The 25,279-nt window shown below is 41.2% G+C and overlaps 1 protein-coding gene across 1 annotated transcript in view; it reads left to right on the forward strand.

Annotated features, from left to right (window-relative positions):
* PLXDC2 (plexin domain containing 2) overlaps positions 1 to 25,279 on the forward strand; it is a 408,784-nt gene that overhangs the window by 162,686 nt on the left and 220,819 nt on the right. The window contains exon 2 of the mRNA XM_077809446.1: positions 15,764 to 15,975. Within this exon, the coding sequence (XP_077665572.1) occupies positions 15,764 to 15,975 (212 nt within the window). The remainder of the gene's footprint in view (positions 1 to 15,763; positions 15,976 to 25,279) is intronic.

Genomic DNA, 25,279 nt, shown 5'->3' on the forward strand with positions numbered 1-25,279 from the left:
ATTGGACAGATTGATAAACCCAACCTTTGACAGACTTTTTTCCTCCTTAAATCTGTTCAATTGTTTAAACTTGTGTCTTAAAAAAAAGTGACCCTGATCAGTAACTTGTCTGTTTGTCTCTGTTAACATAAATCATGTGCATATGTAAAGGAAGAAAACCAGCATTCAGTAAGGAAGCACTGAAGGCTAGTTCCTAAGATGTTATTCTAAACAGAACGAAATTCACACCCATGCAGAGGGGCCAGCAAAAGTCCTATGAACCACTTAAACTTATAACGTTGGATTGCTCATGATTTAGGTAGGATTTAGGTGGTGCAATGGCATGGTTTAAGTGAACCATAAGCAGACATTGTGCCCATGCTAACCCTCTGCACAGGTGTGAATTTCACCCAAGAATGAGAAACAAAACAAAAAAGATTGTCTATATTATGAACAATATGTAGAGATTATTTTTTAAAATACTATTTGTAATGCCACGTTCCCTTCAGGAACTAGGTAAAGGATATGAGTGCTAGTGTACTTCCAAAGCCCTCAAATTATTATTGAATCAGTTGCACACCACAAAATGTAAAGAGTTTGTTTCCAAAACTTACTGTGGCTTCTGTGGCTCAGGATGGGCTGTCAGCCAGTCTGATGGCTAAAGCCTTGGCCACAGTTACATTAACATAGAAATATAAGGCTGTTTCTTTCATATGGCTGATGCTTTATCTTCATTGAGGATAGAGGACATGGAGAAAGGAAGCAAACTATTGGGACTGTGCTTGGATTGGAAGGGAAAGTTATGCGTTTTGAGAAAGCATTAGTACAGTAACTCCTCACTGAATGACCTCCTGCTTAATGTTGTTTTGAAGTTATGTCGCTGCTCCATTAGGGAACATGCTCGTTTAAAGTTGTGCAGTGCTCCCTTATAACGTCGTTTGGCTGCCTGCTCTGTCCACTGCTTGAAGGATTCTGTGGAAGAGTAGCGACTTTACAAGGGAGCATTGCACAAGTTCCTCTTCTCCACCTCCTCCCTCTCTCTCCCAGAGCTTCCCCCGCCACCAAACAGCTGTTTGGCAGCACTTAGGACTTTCTGGGAGGGAAGGGGAGGAGTGGGGAAGTGCCGTGTCTCCACTCCTCCCCCCTCTCCCAGAAAGTCCTAAGTGCCGCCAAACAGCTGGGAGGACGGGGGGAGGAGTGGGGATGCAGCATGCTCCGGGGAGGAGGTGGAGTGGGGGTGGGAAGAGGCGGGCCTGGAGCGGAGCGGGGACAGGAAGAGGTGGGTCTGGAGCATCCCCCGGCAAAGTCGGTGCCTGTTCTTCTGGGGAGAAGCTGCTGCTGCTGCGCAAGGTGCTTCCTAGCGTCCTCACCTGCCTCATTGTCTGCAGTGGGTTGTGCCTGTGTGGGGTAAGCCAGGGGCACCTCCCAACCACAGTACTGTACAGTATAGAATGCCTTTTGTCTGCCCCCCCAAAATTTTCTTGGAACCTAACCCCTGCATTTACATTAAACCTTATGGGAAAATTGGATTAGTTTAACATCATTTCACTTAAAGTTGCATTTTTCAGGAGCATAACTACAGTGTTAAGTGAGGAGTTCCTGTACGTGCTTGCTAGCAATAAAAAAGTTGGTGACAAGAATGAGGAAAAAATGGGCTAATTTTTAAAGTATGTCGGCTGGGTATCTGTCCCCTCCTCATAAAACAGTTGACTTCCCAACTAACATTTTATTCCCAGATTATTATGCATGCTGAGTAATCCTTTCTTGCCTGTGATTAATAAGGCTCAAGAAGTTTAGTGCTACCATGTCTAATAAAAACATTTTTTAAGTAACCCCCCCTCACTATATTGCCCCTTATCACCAAACAACCACTGTCAATTTTTCTTTCTATTTTCTCCTTTGATTTTTGCCATCTAACCAAGAAAAAATAAACAAAACCAAACAACTTCCTTTCCCCCACTCCCCCAAAAAAACCTTGGAGAATTATTTCTAGGCAGGGTAGCAGTATGCATCATGCTGACTGCTGAAGAGAAAACTAGGCTATTTGTGAAGGCATCCTTGTTTTGCCATTCTTTTTGTTGTGTCTGTGTCCTGGGGGGTTGTTCACATCTGTTTGGCTCACTGAGTTTACATATTAAGAGTTAATCCAAATCTAGCTCCATTGACAAAATAAAGCCCCAGAAACATTTAAGCACTTTGCTGTTCTATATAAATGTGCTGTTGGCATTTGTGCTGTAAACCAAGCAAAATTATTGACTATGCATTTTACACTAGTAGAACATGGAACATCAAATATTGCATAATACATGATCTCCTGTTTAGAAAAATGCCAGTACACCAAACACCAGATATATAAGTAAATCTGTTCCCTTCTTAAGTGTATAATGAGGTCATTTTTGCTGCCTTGCCTCCTACCAAAATATTACGCATTTTGCAAGTGGAACATGAACAAAGCTTTGACTCCTATTAAGAAAAACACACAGAGGATTCACCAGGGACCCTAGCAAACCCATGTTGGGGGTAGTTTTGCAGAGCTGTAGTTTTTATCATGGAAATGGTAAGATAGTAGTGAAAATAATATAATAAAAACCTACTTACCCAAACTTTTCCAAGAGTATGCAAATCTGAATTAAAGATAGGTTAAATGGTGCAAAGAACTAATCTCCTCCAAGTAGTCTGCATGCATTAATAACTGATGGCAAATGGTGGCATGTCCTCTGATTTTATTAAAGCAGAATTAATGTGGATAAATAATTTAAAACAAAAAAGTTGTTTAAACTTCAACTTCTATAACTTTTTAAAAATGAAATTGCATTGCAGGAATTAAAAAAATCACAGTCCTGTAGTTCAGTTAGAAATGGATACAGTTCTTCAGTGTTCTAGAGAGTGTGCTCTTCCTGCACGTTGGTAATAACACAATTGACTGACTGCATGCCAACACAGAACATACTTCTGTACGACCACCTTTTGAGGAATGAAGTATGTTACACCTTGTTTACTCTGCATTTAAATTAAGCATTTCCCAAAGAATTTCATTGTTTTGACATCTCTCAGAATCGATGTTATTTTTTCTTCTGACTCTTCCATGTTACTGCAAGTTGTTAAATACATTACTTCTGTTGACAAAATGTGTCTTATCATTCGTATCTCTAACTGGTATCATTTTTAAAATTTATTTCTCTGCTTCTTGATGGTATTAGGTTTGAAGTCCTGCTGTTTCCTGATGCTAAATGTGTAGCAATTGACACTACTTCTTGATACACATTTGTATGATCTTTTTGGCCCCCACATCAAGTGGTTCCAGCAATTTAGATTTTGTTAGATTTTATTTCAGAACAGTCTCAATTCTTATTTCATCTCCTGTATAGGTAACAAGCATAATCATGATGGTTTTTATTCAGGCAAAACTCCTAAAATTGGAGTTATGACTGAGTAAGGACTGGGGATTTTTTGTCCCAAATTCAACAAAGAAATGTCCCATAATTATCCTCACTGAACAAGACTGAAAGCAGTTTGCTTCTGCACAATAGCCACAAGTCAGATTGGAAGAAATTAACAGTGGTGCTTCAGTAAAAATAATGTAGCTCTCATCTTGTGCTTTTCGTCATTATCTCTCCAAGTGCTTCATAAAAGAGGTCAGGATCATTATCTCCATTTTACAGATGGGCAAACTGAGGCACAGAGCGGTGAAGTTACCTTCCCAAGGTCAGCCAGTAGGCCAGTGGCAGAGCTGGGAATAGACCCCAGTCTGAGTCCCAGTCCAGGCCACATCACCCTTCCAAACCTCCCCCACTAATGCCAAGATGACAATGATCACATGACTGTCCAACTCATTTTGTACTTTCATGAATAATTAATTAACAATATTACAATAAAATTGTTATAATTGGGCTTCATTGCTAACATCCCGTTCACCTCTCTCAGAATTATTGTTTCCGCTTGTTTGCAGACTCAGGCAGACATTATTATATCAGTTTCAGCTCGTTACTCATTTCTCATTACTTTACCAGCGTAGAACACTTTTAAAGGTTTTTTGCTTCAGTATGGGCTTTTTTATTTTTTCATTCAATGTAGGCCATGTCTGCACTAGAAAATTGCACTGGTTTAACTGAAGGTGCAGTTTTAAACCAGTTTAGTTAAACTGATGCCCGCCCTTGTGCGGACACTATTATTTCGGTTCAAGAGTGGCCTGTTTCAGTCTAAGCTTAACCTGATCCCTAACTGACTTAAACTAAACTTGAAATAAACCACCCTTAAACTACAATCTGAGGGAGGCTGCAAAGGGTTTGCACTGGTTAGCTAAATCAGTTTAAAATTGCACCTTTAGTTAAACCAGTGCAATTTTCTTGTGTTGCCATGGCCTCACATTCTGCAGGATCAGACGACAGGTAGTTTGTAAGGTGTCATCTTACTGGAGAGCCTCAGCTGGGCCAGTTCAGTACCTGACAATTTTAAATTTTCCTAGGATGTAAGCCTTCAAGATAAAATACAGTGTAAACCTCTTTGTGACATAGATGCTCCATAACAGTAATCAGATCTATGATTAAGATAGAAGAGAGAGGGAAGGAAGAACTCTTGTGTGTAGGCCCCTGTAGATTATTGTAGCTATTATGGGGTGCTCAAAAATTTAAAAAAGATCATTGCCAGCATTTGACATTTCCCCCCAAATCAATAAATAATCTTGGGCCTGCTAAACCCTCTACCGCTGAAGTTATATCTGGGTGCTTTCTGACGTATTGTGGGTTCTTCAGCGACCAGCGTATCAGCACTGATACTTGCATATTACAAATCTTTCATGATATTGCAAAAATGACAACAAAATAAGTAGTGATAGAAAACCTTAAACTGCTTGGAGTTTGTATAAGTATCCATAAATCCAAACACTTACTGAGCCAAGAGAGAGATTCTCAGTGTCCCACCCCTCTGCTTTACCACACATCCTGTTCTGTGTTACCAGTAGCGGTTGTGTGAGGGCAGTCCCTGTGGCCTGCTACACCCTCTGCCCACTCCCCCGTTGCGCATTTGGGTTTCGTAATGGAAAATAGTGTCTCTCCAAACGAATAGGATTGTTAGAGCATGTTAACGAAACAGTGGATAAGGAAGAAACAATAAACAAAATTTGTTTGGACTTTGAACAGCCTCCTTTGCAAACCCACATTTTGAGTAGAAGCGTCTTAATCTTCAGATTTAAATGCTATAAGGAATGAAGAGACAGAGTGGGTGAGGTAACTTTTTTTTTATTGGACCAACTTCTATTGTGAGAGAGACAAGCTTTTGAGCTTACACAGAGCTTGTCTTCAGGTCTGGGAAATGTACTCATAGACGTGTAAGATCTATGGATCGCGAATGAACTAACATAGAAAATAGTAAATGACAAAAGCACCATATCATTCAGGGGTGAACACTTTGCACAAAACGATCACCCTAAATCTGACCACTCAGTCCTCATCCTCAAAGGAAACCTGCACAATGCCTTCAAAAGATGAGACTGAAAGTTTACATTCATAACTTTGCTAGATACTAAAAATCATGGAGTGAATAAAGACATTGGATGTATGGCTTATTACAATAATCTATAATCCACTAAACCTTGCCTTTCCCCCGCCCCCTTTTTCCGCCTCCTCCTTTCCCTCCTACGAATGGAAGGGTGTTAACTGGCCACTTCACCTTCAATGGTCCCTTGAAATATGTTTTAACTATTTATACTAAACAGTCTGTTCTATCCTGTATTTAGCGGTGACACTGTGAGTAAGTTTCCCAGTCCTGAAGAAGAGCTCTGTGTAAGCTCGAAAGCTTGTCTCTCTCACCAACAGAAATTGGTCCAAAAAAAGATATGACCTCACCCCCCTTGTCTCTCTAATATCCTGGAACCAACATGGCTACAACAACATTGCCTATAAGAAAATGAAGTAACTCAGGCTTACAGCACACCAGGCACATTCCAACCCCTTCCTGTTCTAGAATTAGTCCGTAGAACCTTTGAATTTCAGATCTGTCATGTTGGCTAAGTAATACGTTTCTAGTTTTGCTGAATCACTTTTTAGTTTTGCCCTTGTGTAAGTCATTTGGTGTTAATTAGATCAAACCATGCTTCACTGGGAGTGCAGCATTGGTATCATCAGCCTTTGGTCTGTCAAGTGCCTCTGCAACTTCTGTTAGTTGCTTTTGTAAACCTAGTGACTCACTGCAGAGTCACAATTTAATTTGTGTAAAACTCTTGTTATATTTCACTTGAACTCTGCCTTAGAGAAGTGTAAATGTGAACATGCTTGTGGTATTTATATGAAAATGTAAGGACTCAAGGCCAGTTCCTTGGCCCTAATATAATCACTTTTGTGCCATAAAGCTGTCCTAATCAGGTATTTGGGTGTTCCTTTTGTGTGGGGAAATTTTATGGATGATGTAGTGGTGGAAAAAGAAAATAAAGACACTGAGAAGAACTCCCAGCTCCTCTTCCTTAGAAAACCCAATATCAGCCCCGTGCCTCTGATGAACCCCTCTCCACAGGAAAGGCCTGGCTAAATAGACACATCGTGCAATAAATATGTAAGATCAACGTCAGGACAGAAAACATGATAATAATTTTAAAGCACTAAGGTTTCAGATATTTCTCAACCATAGCCAATTTAAGCATGCAGGAACTCACTGCATAAGCACAGTGAGATAGTCTTTATTTTTCTTGAATGCTGGAGCAGTTCTCCTGATCGAGAGTGCCATTTTTCTTTATTCTTAGCATAGGATCCATGAAGAGCTTGTCTTGTCAGCACTGTATGGGGTGTTCCGAGGCTAAACCTTCATTTTTATTAAATTAATCAATCAATGCCTAAAACAGTCGATACATTCCGTAGTAGCTGACATAATCTTGCCAAGTTCTATCCCACTATTTCAAATTGACACATTTTTTTCAGCCTTCATTTGCTGAAAAAAAGACATTCTCATTTAATTCATAATGAAAATCCCACTACAGGGAGTCCCGGGCGCTTTAAATCGCCAGCCTGGGGAAGCCGGTCTGGTCCAGCATGGCGTACCGGCTTACTTTCACCTCTGCTTTTTATCCACCCTAGGGCCAGATTCCATGGACTTGTCTTTAGGTGTAAAGGGTTATATAAGTTCTAAATAGAAGTATTACCACTGAATTTATTCAGTTCTTATTTTGGCAAACTCTCATTGACTCAGTAAGAACTGAGTAAACACTGAGTTAGGACCTCAGGAGTTTATCCATATTTAGGCACTCATTTGCTAACAAGATGATCATAGATGTTCTCCCATGGCAGGGGTGGTGTGGGACACCTGTGGTTTGGATAATATGGATTTTTTTGTTACACCAAATTATGCCACCCTTGTTCCTTTATTTCTGCTGTAGTAAGGACAATCTAGGAACTATTATCATTAAGGAAAGGTACAGTGCAGAGTTTGGATTTAAATCCTGGATTGTGTTTCTTTTCCATTTAAATTGTCATTTTAACTCAGTCATTTTAACTTTTCTCTTCTGTATTTCTTGGCTCATGCTGTCAGATCTTGGATATGACATTGAGTCAGGGAGTTGGAGGGCTCACAGTTGCAGTCTGACAAGGCTGCCCATTAAACCAGTTACCCTCCAAACTCCAATATTACTGAGCCTGACAGGCATACTGAGAACAAAAGTATCTTGGCCAGACCGGTGGCAGTGGAATTAACATGCTTAGCCTCTGCATGCTACAAAGAAGTCAGTGATCTAACACTGTGGTTAGCTAATCCACCAGTTAAGCAGTATACTTGCATCTTTTTTAGCCTTTGGCTTTCCCTCAAGCTACAACTGATCAGAACTTCTCCACCAGGGCTGCTTTTACCATTACCTGCTGGGAATATCAGAAACTAGCCAAACCGACACAGTTTGGAATATCACAGATTCTTTGTGGTCTTCTCCTTGCACACTAATGCAAGGGGGCTTCCAAATATATGCTACATTAAAGTTGTATAAATAGCTGATTTGTGAGGGATGTCGCTCATTTTTGTCTCAAACATATCTGTTTTCCCCAGAAATTCAGTATCCCCTCCCTTTCATGGCTTAAAAAAACCAGCAAAAACATGTACATCAGAAATTAAAAAAATCACGAAACTAATCTTATTAAAAATACTTAAAGGATTGCATCCCACAGAATTTTCTATTTCTTGCATGAATAATTTCTTCTGTCTTATATTTGGTCTTTCTGACTTTTGAGCCCAGTCAGGTTGAGAAGTAGGATTTTATATCTCATAAACAGACTTTTTAATACTGTTTTTGAGGTATGAATTGTCATACTGTTTCGAGTGGTTCACGACCATTAGTGCCAACCTCAGGGCAGATTGTCAAAAAGAAGGGCAGATACCCTAAACTGGTGGAATGTTCTATAATCAAATCAAATCAAACCAACCCAGTAACAAATGAAATCCTGAAGCACTATATACCAGTCTTAGCAGAAAGTTGCAGACAGTCTCTTTGGACTCTGCAGTCTAGCTTGCCGCCCAGGCAAGATGGACTTAGTGATAAATGGTCACCTACACCATAAATCACAAAATATTTAGGCTGCTCCCAGTCCAAAAGACTAATCACTTACCCCAGGTCAAGTGCACCCTAGATCTCTCTCCAAAGACAACACTTGTAGCCAATCCTATAATAAACTAACTAAAGGTTTATTAACTGGAAAAAAGAAATGAGAGAGTTATTTACAAGGGTAAAGCGGGTAAACATACACACAAATGAGATACAGTCTTAGGTTCCAAAAGATTATAGTAGCTGCTATAATATGCAAAGGTTTATATGTCCTTTAGGGCTAACCGTGCTTGGAAATCTTCATCCCTCAGAGTTCAAGCAGCATAGGGAAAACAGTTTGTCCTTAACAGGGATTTTTATTCACTTCCCGCAGGATTCAGGCTGTGATGGGACGAGGGCTTGTGTACGTTCCCTCTTCAGAAGTGTGGGGGAGTCAATCAACAATCTTTTATCCACTGATGTTCCACAATGGCTTTTCTAGTGTCTATAGGCTTTCTTTTGTTGGGGAGGAGATAACACCTCTTTTGGTAAATCGGGTTGCCAACCTTGCAGGATTGGCCTGGAGTCTCCTGGAATCGGCATTGATCTCCCGGTGAGGACTGAAAGCAATCCAGGAGATTTTTAATAGGGTATTTTAAGAAAATGACATTATGTCATGTTGGGAAAAAAATCTCCCAGAATAACTTCAGTAAGAGTTGGCAACTCTAGTGGTAAACTAGTATTTCATACTTGGTAACGCTTTTCCCCTGATTCTGGGAGTTTACAGTCTTAGCAAACATTTTTATAGTTGTGGCACCTTAGAGACCAACCAATTTATTTGAGCATAAGCTTTCGTGAGCTACAGCTCACTTCATCGGATGCATAAATTGGTTAGTCTCTAAGGTGCCACAAGTCCTCCTTTTCTTTTTGCGAATACAGACTAACACGGCTGCTACTCTGAAACCTATTTTTATAGTTACAGAGCAAACACTTAAACACTACCTTATAACATGGGATACAGATATTCTAAGTAAGATTAATACACATGCAGCATCCTGCAAGCATTTTATAAAATCTAAACACATTCTTATAACTAGGGTTGCCAACTTTCTGATTGCCAAAAACTGAACACTCTTGCCCTTCCCTCTGCCATGACCCTTCCCCAAGGCCCTGCCCCTGACCCGCCCTTTCTCTGAGGCCGTGCCCCCTGCTCACTCCACCCCCCTTCCTCCATCGCTCGCTCTCCCCCACCCTCACTCACTCGCTCATTTTCGCTGGGCTGGGGAAGGGGTTTGGGGTGCAGGAGGGGTGAGGGCTCTGGCTGGGATTGCAGGCTCAGGGGTGGGGCTGAGGATGAGGGGTTTGGGTGTGGGAGGGGGCTCCAGGGTAGGGCAGGGGGTTGGGGTGTGGGACGGGGTGAGGGCTCCGGCTTGGGGTGTGGGATCCAGAGTGGGGCCAGAAATGAGGGATTTGGAGTGTGGGAGGGGGCTCCGGGCTGGGGCAGGGGGTTGGGGTGCAGAAGGGGGTGTGGGCTCCGGAAGGGAGCCCCCTGGGGTGGGGCTGGGGTCGAGGTGCTTGGGGTGCAAGGGCTCCGGGCTGGGGCCAAGGGGTTCAGGGTGCAGGAGGGGGCTTAGGGCTGGGGCAGGAAGGTTGGGGTGAGGGGTGCAGGCTCTGGGTGGCACTTAACACAGATGGCTCAAGTGGTCAGCATATCCCTGCAGCCCATAGGCGCAGAGCCAGCCAGGCAGTGCTTCCCCCACAGCTCCTGTTGGCTGGGAACCATGGCCAACGAGAGCTGTGGGGGTTGCATCTGCAGGCGTGGGCAGCGCATGGAGCTGCCTGGCTGCCCCTACACATAGGGGCCGCAGGGACATGTCGCCGCTTCTGGGAGCCACGCAGAGCCAGGGCAGGCAGAGAGCATGCCTTTTAGCCCCGCTGAGCGGCCAGCCGGACTTTTAGTGGCCCCGTCAGCAGTGGTGACCATAGCCACCAGGGTCCCCTTCTGACCTGGCGTTCCAGTTGAAAACCAGACAGCTGGCAACCCTACTTATAACTCTAATATCTATTTTGATAATACTAACATACAAGAGAGCCAAACTGGCTTCCGGCTATGCATGTCAGTGTTAGTGAGGGCCTTGGCATGAGCTGGCACCTAATTTGCCAGACCTGCATTCCATTTGAATTGAATTACTTATTCCTCTGCAGGCTAATTGGGTGAAAACACTGAGATTTAAATGGTAACAGTAAAACACTTTGTTACATTTCCTGTAAACCGCTGTTCTTTGCATCAGCGATCCATTAGCTGCGTTCACAAAAAAAGGTGAAATAGCTTTAACCTGAGAAAGAGCTGCATTTCTAGGGCTCTGCACATTTATTTTTCTTGAGTTGTCTGACTTCAGAAGTTAGAAGACACTATCACTGATCTAACTGATTTCCATCAGTGATTAATTAACTTTACATTTACATATAGTGGATAAAAAGCAATCAGTCTATTCAGCCGACTTCAAGAAAGTGATGCTGTGTTTCATTTCCTCAAGACTGGAGATTCATGAAGGGGAAGCTGTTTTGCTGATTTGGTTAGAAAGGGCCCTTAATAATTTTTGGCTGTTGCTTTTAGAACAAACAATACAATAATTTGGTGGACTTTATTACATATAGAAATATGATACAGCAATAGTTAGAGACAGTAATAAGTACAGTCAGGGGCTGAGAAAACTCCATAGTATAGCTCTGCTATTTGCTTCAGACTTAACCTGCAATATCCCTACTCTGCCAATCCTGGATCAATTATGTTGAATTCTGCAGTTGTTTTGTAATGTGAACAAACAGCCTTTACAGGTGAAGTTGAGAGATCACAAGACTGACTTCATGCTTAAGGTCATAGCTACACACACAATTGTATTGCTTCAACTATACTGGCAGAGCTAGAGACTGGACACAGTTATATTGGTATGTACTGTTGGCCTTATATCTGTATAGCTTATTCTTGTAAGGGAAGAATAATAAGTTATACCTGTGGAAGGCCCCTTTGTGTCATAATGACTGTGTCCACACTAGGGCTGTATGTACACTAGGAGTGCTTTACTGGTATAGAAATACTAGTATACTATATTGGCATTGCACTTCTAGTACCGCTATAATAAGCCCACCCCCCACAAGCAAAACAAGTTATACCAGTAAAAGTGCAGCTTTACCAATATAACATGTCTACACTAGGGCTTCTACTGGCATGACTTCATTGGGCAGGGATCACAGTTCTTCACACCTCTGACTGACACAGCTATGGTGGCAGAAATCTGTAGTGTAGTCCTGAGCTAGGAGTAGCACCAATTTTACTATTTAAGTAGAAAATCATAGCCCTAACCAAAATAATTAAATCTGTATAAAAACTGTGCAAACCAGGCCTAACCTGTGTTTGAACATTGACTTTCAAATAGGAAACTGTACATTTACCTACTGCATTATCTGGTCTATGAAAAAGGGCCATACTAAGTTCAATTGTTATATTAGTAACCTGATATAATTGTACTGAATGTGATTTTTGACACAGTGTAATTATGGGTGGGTGGGTGTACTTACCCCTGCTTTTCTCTCCAGGAGTCTGTTATCAAATATGGATGCTTACAAATATAGTAACTTGGTATTTTCAATCATACTGTCACTGATTTGTATTGCAGGCACTAAACACATCCTTGATTGAATCTGTTGTGTTTGTCATATTTGTCAGCACTGTGTGACCTGAGGCCCTATTATCCCTTAACATTTTGATGAGCTTCTCTAAGGTGAAGCAGGTAGGGTAGCTTTGAATGGATTTGTGACTGGCAGTTGATAAAGCTTTCTGAGGGAATGGGTCAGTTCAGCTATTGAGCGGTCCCTCTGTCTCTGGCAGCTGATTGTTAGATAAAACAAGGATATCTGAAGCAGTTTATTGAAAACTGTTTTAGGCTTTTCAGAAAACACAGTTCCTAAAAGGAAAACAGTGACTAAAAGAAAGCAATGGGATTACTTGGTTTCTGGAGATGACTAAGGCCTGAGACTATTTATTCTGCCTTAAGAATGGTCGTTAAAGGTCAGATTCTTTCAGGAGCTGATCACCTTCCGCTCACATTAATTTCCAGGGAGATGAGGGTGATCAAACAGTTTGGAGGATGAGCTCAGTACCTTATTGGCTAGTGTCCCAAAATAGTCTATACAGCAGCCTGAAGTCTGTCATAACATTTGTCACTATTGCAACTGACTCTGCTCTGTAAGGAGTGATGGCTGGTAGATCCATCCCCATCCCCAATTTCCTTACATGCAAAAATACAGGGATTTCTTATTACTCATTTAACCTTTTGAATGCTAGTTTTCTGTTCACTTCCTCTAATGTGTCAGCAGGAAGATTACCTATTACCTATTAGGGCTTTGGAAATGCCATTTTGCTTGAGTCGCTGCAAGGGAAAAAAGTGATAGAAACTATTTGACTAGTTATTTATTTTTCAGCATCTGAAAATTCTTTCCCCACCTTTATCTCTACTGTACCTCTTCCCTTGATGACCCTTGTGGATCCTGCCCCTTTAATCAGGTGGAGGGTCACTACTGAGTATTCAGAGACCTTTCGTCTCCCTGGGAGGCTGGATACACTGCTCCCACAGCACTCCCACCTTCATGTTCCATGGGGGACAATACTGGGGATAAGGGTCAAATTTGATCTGCTGCATGGCAATGCAGAGTACTGAAACTGTTGCTTCTGATGGTGTGTAGAGATAAAATATGACCCAAGTGTTTGGGACTGTGATTCTCCTACTCCTATATCCTGCCTCCTGATCCTCATGAATCCTACCATCATATCAGATATTTCAGAGGAATATGAAAAAACACCCCACATTGCACTCGGTCAATTATGCAGTGCCATGCAAATACAAATATTATGTAACCAAGCCAAATGCTGGGTCCAGTTCTGCAAAGCCTTACTTGGCTGAGTCATCCTTATTCATAAAATAAAGGTTTTGCAGCATTGGGCAAATATTTTGTTTCTTTGTAGTGTTAATATGATAGTGACAATGTCTAATGGATTAAGCATGTGATTGGGAATCAGAAACTCCTGAGTTCTAGTCCAGCTTCTCTATGGGCATGGATTGTGCCTTAATTTATGTTTGTAAAGTACCATGTAATTTTACACCACTATTACATTATATTTTAATAAATCATAAAGCTTCTTTGCCAGTTCTTCCATCCAGAAAATGGGGATAATGTTACTTACCTGCCACACATTGGTTTTCTAAAGATTAATTACTTAATATCAATACAGGCCTTTGAAGACATACAGCAAAATATAAATGCTAAGTATTGCTATATAAATTAAATACAGTTATTGTGAATTAACAAATGCATTTTTTTATTGTCTGTTGAGTTAAGCAAAGTGGAAATTGCTCAAGAGTTTTTGATGGTGGTGTTTTTGTTCACAGCAAGAGAATAAGTTTACTTGTAAAGCCCAAAAGGGCGGGGATAAAACACATGTCATGAGACTACATATTTGTGCTAAGGGCATTGTCAATCTCCGTAAACTTCGCACAACATTAGCATTCATCACTAGTGACACAGTAAGCAATATTTGTTTTCTATGCTGAAACAGATATTATGGGGAAGTCTGCTGTCTTTAATATTTACAGTAACTCCTTACTTAACGTTGTAGTTATGTTCCTGAAAAATGCGACTTTAAGCGAAATGATGTTAAGCGAATCCAATTTCCCCATAAGAATTAATGTAAATAGGGGGGTTAGGTTCCAGGAAAATATTTTCACCAGACAAAATACTTTATTATATATATACACACACAGTATAAGTTTTAAACAAACAGTTTAATATTGTACTCCACAATGATGATTGTGAAGCTTGGTTGAGGTGGTGAAGTCAGAGGGTGGAAGAGGGTGGGATATTTCCCAGGGAATGTGTTACTACTAAATGATGAACTAAAATAGCTGAGCCCTCAAGGGTTAACACATTTTTGTTAATGTAGCCTCATACACTACAAGGCAGCACAAATGGAGGGAGGGGAGACAGCATGGCAGACAGAGACTCTCACCTGTGTGTGTGAGAGAGAGAGATGTGCATTGCCCCTTTAAGTATTCTGACCCCACTCTAAGTACATTGCGTTTTTAAGTAGATCAGCAATTTGAGACAGGCTCTCCTGTCAGCAAGCTCCCTCTGTCCTGAGCCCTGTCGTGTCTCCCCCCACTCTATGGAGATGGGGTAAGTGGGAGGCAGGAGCAGGAGGGAGGGGGACACCCTGACATTAGCTCCGCTCTCCCCCCCCCCTTGTACAGCAAGTAGGAGGCTCCCTGGAGCAGCTCCAAGGCAGAGGGCAGGAGCAGCACATGGCAGTGGGGGAGGGACAGCTGAACTGCCCGGACATTGACAGCCTGCTGGATGGCTGCTGCACAGAGAACTTAGGGGAGCAGAGAGCTGATAGGGGGGCTGCTGGTCCACTCTGTTTCCAAGTCCCCACCAGCTGGGTGCAACGGGCTGCTCTTCCTGCAAGCAGTGGACAAAGCAGGCGGCTGCCAAACAATGTTATAAGGGAGCATTGCACAACTTTAAACGAGCATGTTCCCTAATTGATCAGCAATGAAACAATGTTAACCGGGATGACTTTACATGAGGAGTTACTGTTTAAAATTGCCACCCATCACCATAGCATCTGAATGCCTTCCACATAAAATCAGCAGCAATAGTGAAGTCCTTAGTGGACATGAATGTCTGGTTCCTCTTCCCCTTTGGGGATAAAACTCTGCCTGGGGTATTTTTTTTATTGGGTGGTTGGTTTTGTTTGTTTCAGATTCTTGGTTTGGTTTGGGGAGAGATGGTACTTGGGTAGATGGAGGTGTCAACATGGAGAATGTCAATCTCTCTGTCATGGAAAGGCTTTCCTTAAACCATGAAATAGACAGGGATGAAAACAACAGTGCTCTGTAGAAATTTAGTAAGGATCTACAAAAATCGCTCAAATCTTTTGAATTTGATAAAATTATATTCTTTCTGTAGATTTTTAAAAATCATTTTATAGCATTCATTCAGATATATAGTATAGTATTAAATTAAACAGGATGGTTTAAAGAACGTATAGAAAGATTATCAACTTTTATTTGATTTTATAAGACTCTTACGTAAGAAATAATCAGACCTTATAATTATTAGCACTATTACTTTTATGATCAATAAAACAAAGTGATTGGCTGTGATAGCTGCTTGGATCCCAACTGATAAATAACCATCTGTCCCCTACATTATTATTATTTTTCTTTTGTCAAACAGGTGTGTTTTATGAAGTTGTTCAGAGCTCCCCTCGAGTGGAGGAAAACGTACAAGTGGATTCGCATCTATACAGTCACAGGTGGAAAAGGCACTCAGAGTCTCTCAAATCAGTCGATACTAACAGAGCCAGCATGGGGCAGGATTCCTCAGAGCCTGGGGGCTTCACAGACCTACTACTTGACGAGGGACATGACAACACCACACAGATTGAGGTAGAGATTCGTTCCACGTTCGAACTTTATTTAGTTTGTGAACTACACTGTTAGTGGTGGCATGAATCAAAGTTCCAGAACCCTACAAAATGTTTTTAAAAGCTAAGAGATGAGTTCAGTGCATTTCAACTTTGATGACTGAGGCTAGCCTAATGGCCTCACAGTTTATGTAACATGTTATCATGTGGGCTCCAGTTTCTGTTCTCCAGTTGCTAGGCTTGGAGAGTCTGGGAGGGAGTGACACTTGTGACTCTTGGGGAAAGAGGTGGTTTCTCCCATTGTACTGGTCATTTCAAGATGGAGGCTGTCGGTCTCCTTGCCGTACAAGACAAGGGAGGCTTTTTGACATCATTAGGAGTTCTTGCTGGAGGACCTGAAAAGGAAAAGAGAATAGTTTATAAAAAAGAAGCAACTTATTATTAATTATTTGTATTACTGTTGAACCTAGGAGTCCTAGTCATGGACCAGGACCCCATTGTGGTAGGTGCTGTACATACACAGAACAAAAAGATAGTCCCTGCCCTAAAAAGCTTAGAATCTAAGTATAAAACAATAGAAAACAGATGGACACAGAGACCCTGATGGGGAATTATGAGGAAATAATGAGACAATATCGGTTGGCATGATAGGTCTCAGTGCACCAGCAATCTAATTGTCAGTTGGCAAAGGAGAGTTTTAAGGAGGGTTTTGAAGGAAGATAATTAGATAGCGTTGTGGATACTTTGAGGATATTTTTCACAAGCAGTGAGGGGCAGCATGAAAGAAAGCATGAAGGTCACCCTTCATAAAAGCCTTGGTAAAATCCTTAGTTTTGTGCCATATCCTCTAGTCTTTTGGTGACTCAGAACCTGGGTGTGGAAGGGGTAAGTACCCAAGAAAATTGGCAAGTAGTTGGGGAAATATCAAGTTAGACATGGAGATGAGCAGCTCCCCCTCCATTCAATCCCAAACCTTCCCACAAAGATACCCTCCCAAAACATTAATATGTGGAGCCTTGCATGGGAAATGCTGGGACATACTGTCTCACATTTAGGACTTGATTCATAGCACATTGAAGTCAATGGAAAGATTCCCCGTTGACCTCAGTAGACTATGGATCCTTAGAGCTGTGACTGTTGTGTGAATGTGTGAATATTAGAATATAAACTTAAACTTCGATTATTTGCTCAGGAGCCTGAAGGGACAGATTTTCCTCTCATTCACACCTTTGTAAATCTAGATGAACTCTATTGACATCAGTGGAGTTACTCCCATATTACACCCGTATAACTGAGAGCAGAATTTGACGCTAAGTATTTTTGAGATTCTTCTCTCTGATTGGTTGGTGACAAGTAACTGAATATTTTTTGGAGTTGAGCTATTTTTCTGTGGTAATTTGGAAATCCACTATCTGATTAGATTTTGTGTTTATAGATGGACAGTAAGTAAAGACTTCAGTGCTGATTGACTTGATGTTTTAAAAACAGTAATTACTTGTTGTTTGCTTAAATTATGAAAAGTACTCTATATTCTTGAAGCAGAATACATTTTGGAATAAATAATTATTTAATCTAAATCCTATACAATTCTACTCTCTATATTTTGCTTCCAGAACAACAGTACCATTTAAATCTTAATTCTAGGAGAACTTATTCTTGAATGAACAAAACAACTTTCAGTTTTTGTGGCACATCTATTTTAATTGTATTATTTATTGTTCTTATTATTTAATAATTATTTTGGCTAAAGAACAACAAATACAAGGAACTGTGGAGTCAGTAGTGTTTCAGTCAAAAATGATAAGGCTTTTCTGGGTGGGAGGCAAAGAGAGATTGTTTTTGGCTTTTCAGTTTTACAGTTTTCAGAGTGCTAATTGCATCTTCTGTTTGCATTAACATGGAAGTTACTGGCTGGTAAATGATACTCTTGACTTGTGTGTTGATTTATGAGTTGTTTATTGCCTCCTGTACTCCCATCTGGGCACATATGTAACTAGTCAGTCAGGCAGGACACAGATCTTGCTTCTGATTATTTGGTTGATAAAGTAAGACACGCAGCTATAAATATATTCATGTGGCTGAACTTTTCATGGCTTATCTCTAGGGGGTAATGCAGTGTTGCCTTGCTTCTCTGTTCTGCTGATGTTCTAAGATTTTATAATCTGAACTGGCTGTAGTTCCAGGAATGACAGTAAAATGTGGCGGTGTACGGGTTAGAAGAGAATACTTGCAAGCAGATGTGGGTAGTGGTGATATTTTCTCACATGCATCTTCCCTAAATATGTTTAGATTGATGAGAGCAAAGTGCGCTGACAGTGTGTACTAACAAGTTTCACTCACAGTAACCTACTTTGTTAAATTCAGGTGCAGTACCCTTTCATATTGCTCCTTTTCTAAAGGCTTCACCGCAGGGTAAAATAACTGAATTGTGGCTCTGAACTGTATTGGATTCCATTATAAATTCTCATTATAACATACACCCACCTTACAAAATCCTTGATGACCAGCTTCATAGACTAGGAGCAGCGTATAACGAATATTCAAAGTGTAGATAGCCGTATGTAGCAAATCCCTCTCCTGAACCTTTGGAGATCAGCAGCAGCTCTGGAAAGACATACTGATTTTTTTTAGTCACCCTTCTTCCCTGTGTATTGTAATTCTTGAAGAAAATCCACAAACTGATGGTCATCTCTTATTCATATTTCATGACAATAAAGCATTGCAAAACTCATTCACAACAGATATTGTTTGTCTAAATTATGTTATACTCTTTCATTGTAAATATCAAAGATGCTTTGACACACACCCTAAGGATGATATATAGTCTCTCCCCACAGCTTCCTTTACCATGATAAGCCCTGTTTCAAACCAACTGTAAAACAAACACAGAACAAGAACAAGAAGAAAGAAATATGAGTGTGTGTCTTGTTTTGTAAAAGGCCATAAATTTGATTTCCTAAGTGTAGTATCAAATTTGACCTTTCTTATGGAAAAAAATTCCTAGAGACAAATTCAGCCTGGGGTAAGTGGGTGCAGCTCCACTGATTTTTCCTAGTATTTTATAGTACTATAATAACAACTTTTCACTTACATATTTTCATCAGAGAACAGCCAAATGTTTTAGAAGCTATCAACTAAACCTCACAACGCTCCTCTGCCCCACAGTCTGTCATAAGTTAAGAAGGGTTCATCTTGCTGGTTATGGGGATTGAAGGCCTCCAAGTGCTGGTGGGGTGGATTCAGTTTCTTCTAAGTCAGGGCCAAGCCAATGACCTCAGCGCTGGACCAGTCTGAGATGATTAGATGTGCTGTACTGCTGCAGGTGCAGTCTCTCCAATGAAACGTAAGTCTGAGGTCCCAAGCATCATTCAGGATCCTTCACCATTTGTGGCAAGCGTGGGAATGTCTGCTCTCTTCCTGGCCAGAATTCCCTTTCTGCCTACTGGGGCTGGATTCAAAAAAGCACTTCAGCACTTGTTTAAACTAAAACACATGCTCAAGTGCTTTCCTATATATGGATATTTTCTTGAACTGGGCCCTTAGGAAGGTGGACCCTGTTGAAGAGAGAGAGCTTCAGAGCCTGATGGATTCACCCATTTAATTTTTGGTAGCGATTAAGACATAGATTGTATTGGCCTAGAGCACCTGCTGCTGGAGTCACGTGATTACATCATAATCTTATCTTTCATTTTAAAAAGAAGTAAATGTTTAGCCCTTATTGTTGCAAAAAACAAAAAACACGCACACACCTTGAAAATGTGAACTGAGAGTGACCAGCACAGCAAGATGTGTCTGAGCTTGCAGACAGCCTGCAGCAATAGCTCTGAGTGGTGTGAACTTTCCCAGGCATCTCTGTAGAGTGCTAACTCCACTGCTCTGGGGGGCCCTCCCAACACCATCCCCACAGTAGTATTCTGTGTGTAGCAGTAAGATAAGACTATGGTGTGCCCAGCTCACCTACCTAATCAGTTTCACCCCTTCTGATGGGTTAGGTCCTAGGGGGTGGGGTTCCCCTACCTCACAGGTGGGGGGGAGAACCCTTACTGGCACCCCTACTGCTCCCAAAGGCAGGGAAAAAGGCTGGTGCCAGTCCAGTGTGGGAGAGGGAGAGGCCATCCAAAGCTTCTGCCTACCATTCTGGTAGGGTAGGAGAGGGTGATCCACCAGCCACCACCACTCCAAGTGAAGCTAGAGCCCTGTGTGTGCCTAGGGTACTGGATTGCCTTCATTACCAGGCAATAACCACAATTTCTAGAAGTGTAGGTCTGGAAAGGACCTCAAGAGGTCATCTAGTTCATCCGTCCAGCACATCCCTTGGCCCACACCGCTTCCCGCAGACCCCATTGGCCTGGAATGGCGAACTGCGCCTGTGGGAGCTGCAATCAGCTGAACCTGCGGATGCTGCAGGTAAACAAACCGTCCCGGCCCCCCAGCAGATTTTCCTGATGGGCCACGTGCCAAAGGTTGCTGGTCCCTGCTTTAGCCTATGTATTCCAAGATAATCCAACTAAGATTTAACTGGGTTTTCCTGTTTAAGTTAAAGTTATCTAGTTCTCCTTGAAAACTGTTGGCTTTTCAGGTAGTTTGAGTTAATCTCCTAAAAGTAGATTTCTTTCAAAGAGTTGTTTGAGATTTTAATCCCATGAATCCCATTAAAGTCATGCTAGTCTGGTGGCTAACACCCTACACAACTCTTTAACAATATTTTCCTCAAAGTAAAGATGGAGGACACTAATATTATACACTCCTTAGCTTTGATAGCGTTTGATATGGAGAAAGGTATTACCAATATATGTTGCAGCCCATTTCTCTGCATTAGATAAGGTTACACCACTTTTTAGTAACTACTTTCTAAACCTCGAGAATATCTTGTTTTTTTAAAATTATTTCATGGCAATTGCAGTCTGTATTTTCCCATTTATAATCCCATGTGTTTAAAGTAGATATTTTGTAATGATGATTAATATTTATCAGTTTTAGGATGCAGTACACTGTTAGAAGTGCTTAGCATTAGCCTAACTCTGTTCCCATTGAGATCAATACTAAAGGCACCTGCTCAAGTACCTTACTGAATCAGGGTGACTATGTCTGCAAAGCCCCTGGTATATTATACAAAATACTATATTAATAACAATAATAATAATTATTATTAGGTGAGGTGTAAATGATGTACAGGATGCTCTGCATATGGGTGAATCTCAGCCTACGTTGCTAGTTTTGTTTCTCTGTCCCAAGTCCTGTTTACTGCACAGAATGGTAGATCAGCTCCTGGTGCACCATTTGCCAGAGGTCACTAGTAGTCTGATTGGCCTCTTACTTCACCATCTTTGAGACCTGCAGGTTGTCTTGACTCAGTGAGGACAAGGCTGGTGGGTTTTTGCTGGAATAGGGACTTTGCACTTGTTGTTTTGTGTTTTCTCCTGGAGTTGTTCCCTAGCAAAACATTTTTCTTCTTAACTCCAGTCACTCATGAAAGTGAATGTCTGATTCTGGCTGGCAAAAACAACAACAGGACCTGAATGCATCTGATGAAGTGAGCTGTAGCTCACGAAAGCTTATGCTCAAATAAATTTGTTAGGCTCTAAGGTGCCACCAGTCCTCTTTTTCTTTTTGCGAATACAGACTGACACGGCTGCTACTCTGAAACAGGACCTAAGTTTTTCAATTGTTAGGATTTGAGAGTGATTGCTCTCCACTACTGACTGACAGCATCTTCAGCAAAAAAGGCTTCAATGTACACGCTCTTTTGTTCTTACTTCAAATCTGAGCTATGAAACAAAAATAATGATTACAACTAAATTGCAAGGAGCTTGATGAATGAATAAGGCATTACTGGAATTAATAAATCATTGCTGGAATTATTCCATAATAGTATTACAGAAAAACTTGTCCATGCTTAATTATAAAAGTCCTTGCCTCGCTAGCAAAGACTAAACAATGTCATGGTCACATATTGGCTGTTTGGCCAATTCTTCCTCCCCCACCCCCAGTGCTTTGCTCACCAATTGTGTCTGAAGGATTTTGAAATAAAAAACAGTATAGCAGATGTTGTGAACTTTAAAAAGTTCTCTCTTTTGCAAACTATTTGGAAGCATGTACTGTAGCCAAGAAAAAGAACCCTCTTTATCACATAATTTTGCTGAACCCATCTTCTAGTCTCTTCATTCATCCTGAGTTCTGACTGAGGGGATTTTAAAAACTATTATCCATTCTGTGATCTTATAGCTTCTAAATTAACATAGATGAATTCAATCTATGTATGTAGAGCTGTCTTTCAGTTTGTGGGGGTTTTATTTACATTTTGATGGTTTTATTTTAAATTGCATTCTCAGTATCTTGCTTTCCTACTTATATGGCCCTTTTCAGTGTAATAACTGAGTTCCATAGGCAATGTTTTCACTTGCAGACTCTAAGTAATAAAATCAGAGCTGTTATTAGTCTGCATCACGAGTAAGAGGTGGGATTTTTCCCTTGTGATGGACAATTATGTTTTAAAATATGGATTATAAAATATCAGGCAGAATAATGTAAACATAATTTTAGTGTTTTGGAAACGTGTGAAAAGTTAAACAAAAATTTGTTAGAATTTGACTCATTTTGGGTATGACTGGGAAAGGAGCTGATTTTTCCAATTGCATAGATTTGTTGATGGAACAAGTTGATACTTTAAAAGAATCCTCTAGGGCCACATGTGCTGCAATTTATAGTCTCCAAGAGCCAAGAGAAAACTCTTTTTTATGAAACCTTTGTGAAGGAAAAACCCTCAAGAAATAAAGAAACAACTCCAACTGAATCTTCAATACATGTTTTCTTGTGCTATTTCATTCTGGGGTTTGGAGACAGGAGAGAGAGTTTCTCATCTACACTGCTTGTCCTGGGTATAAACCTGTTGAATGCCATGGGTCAAGCAGAGGACATCCTTCACTTCAGAATTGTTGATGAGGCATTCAACCTTTATTGCAGGGGTGGCCAACCTGAGCCTGAGAAGGAGCCAGAATTTACCAATGTACATTGCCAAAGAGCCACAGTAATACATTAGCAACCCCCCATTAGCTCCCCCCATCCCCCACTCCCAGCGCCTCCCACCCACCGGCAGCCCCACCGATCAGGGCCTCCCCCTCCTTCCCTGCACCTCCTGATCAGCTGTTTTGTGGTGTGCAGGAGGCTCGGGGGGTTAGGGGAGGAGCAAGGGCATGGCAGGCTCGGGGGAGGGGGTGGGAAGGGGTGGAGTGGGGGCAGGGCCTGTGGCAGAGCCCGGGGTTGAGCAGTGAGCACCCCCCGGCACATTGGAAAGTTGGCGCCTGTAGCTCCAGCCCTGGAGTCGTTGCTTAGACCAGGAGCCGCATATTCACTTCTGAAGAGCCGCATGTGGCTCTGGGCCACAGGCTGGCCACCCCTGCTTTATTGGTCTTCATCATAGGTTCCTCTTCCGACTGATGACCGGCTGGAAGCAGAATGGATTTTAAAAAAAAATCAGGGAAATGGGGTATGGTGTGGTGTAAAGGGGAAAAGAGCTGTATGGTATGTAACCATGGCATTGTGTAGTCATCAGCAGCACTGCCCTCAGTCACAACCCAGTAAAAGGCAGCACCGCTTGCCAGGGTGGGATGCGCTCGGGGTTGAGGAACAGTTGCTGAGCTGAACATAGCATACTACCCTTGAAAACAGTCACAACTTAGAATGCTGTATATCCCATGTGTTACTGCTGTTGTGAGTAACTAAACTCCCTCCAGAGTGAACAGCAGTAAGATCCTTCCAGGTGAGGTGTCCCAAGCCAGCCATGCTGTCAGTACTGGGAGAGGGAGTAAGGTGAAGCCTGCACATATACCCCGTGTCTATGGAGTGGAGTTTGTACATTGAAAAGGGATAAGAGCCAGAGACTCCCATGAATTCCACTAGGGTTTTTGCTATTACTATTGATTGAGTGGAAGGTGCTCAAATACTGTGGGATGAGCCATTAGATATACATATTTGGTTAAAAATTTGTAACTGCTGATACAGTACATATGAAAACACAATCTCTATAAGTAAAGGATCCATCCAGGAGGTGCAAGACTGGGACCTCTCTTGTGGTTTGCAAATCACTTATCTGAATTTCTTATGGACTTCTGATGCACAGCCCATACTCTTCTGTACTCATTTTCACAGTCCTGCACTGTAAATATCACCATCAGACTTCCACAGACTGCAGCAGGGCTCAAACTAGACTGAACCCGTTTAAAACTTGTTTTACAATTGGTTGGCCATTGAAGATGATTCAAATCAAGTTTTAAAGCATTTTAGATAACGTTCTAATTTAGGTTGGGCTAGTCCGTTTCACATGGAATCATATTTAAACCTAATTTCTTTGAGCAGTTCAGCAAATGTGCATTGCACCGTCTGTAGATGGGGCTTAAAAGTTTTCCAGTCTCTCTGAACTCATATTGCTCTATCCAGATCTGAGGTTTAGCTTGCAGCCAAGTGAAATATTGAAAAGCGATACAGAAATGTAAAATATTATCAAGAAAACTCAGACGTAGGTTCTATTACATTCTGAATGATTTCACCTTGGTCCTCACTTCTGCAGGTCATTATCAGCAGCATATTAAATTAAATCAGATCTAACACCATTGTATCAATCCCATGTCTTTTCAATGAAGAGAAGCTTGTAACAGAGCGTATAAGCTAAGCAGGTACTAGAAGAGAGATCTCTTCAGAATGTTGATTATATGCTTTAAACTATTGGGGTGTATCTTTTGCTTTGCCTGGGAACTTATTGTTCAGCAAATACTGGCATGGTAATTGGGATCATTGTCAAGTATGATATGATGCTGTGGGGGATAAAATTTGATCCTGAATGGTTAAATCATTTACTAACTGAAGGGAAAGATCCTAGAGAGTCTCTAACTAAATTTGTAATATTCTGTTTAGAAAATTACTTTGTTATTGAGGTGCTATTTCAAAGTGTTTTCATTCAAGCTTTTCAAAAATTTATTCCAGAAAATTACCTTGACACTAGACGAAGAATGTAATTTATTCTGTGCATAATCAAATCTCCTTTGTTCAGACAGAGACAAGGAAACAAATGGTCCTGGCATCCTTGCTATGTGGTTAAGAGAAGTATTTGAAATGTTTTCAAAAGAAGCTGCTTTTTCAGATGATAATCACAAGCGAATAGTAATTTATTGTAATTGACATTCTTTCCAGTACTCCAGTGATTTCGTTGTTGTTGTGTGTGCGTGCGCGCACTGGTTATAAAGAAGTGCCAGAAAGTGAACTGGTCTAGAAGGAGTGCATTTCAGCTATAAAACACCCTACCCTTTTACCCCTATCCTACTAAATCAAAG

The sequence above is a fragment of the Eretmochelys imbricata genome, chromosome 2 (genome assembly GCF_965152235.1).
Source record: "Eretmochelys imbricata isolate rEreImb1 chromosome 2, rEreImb1.hap1, whole genome shotgun sequence".
In the NCBI taxonomy this organism is placed as follows: Eukaryota; Metazoa; Chordata; order Testudines; family Cheloniidae; genus Eretmochelys; species Eretmochelys imbricata.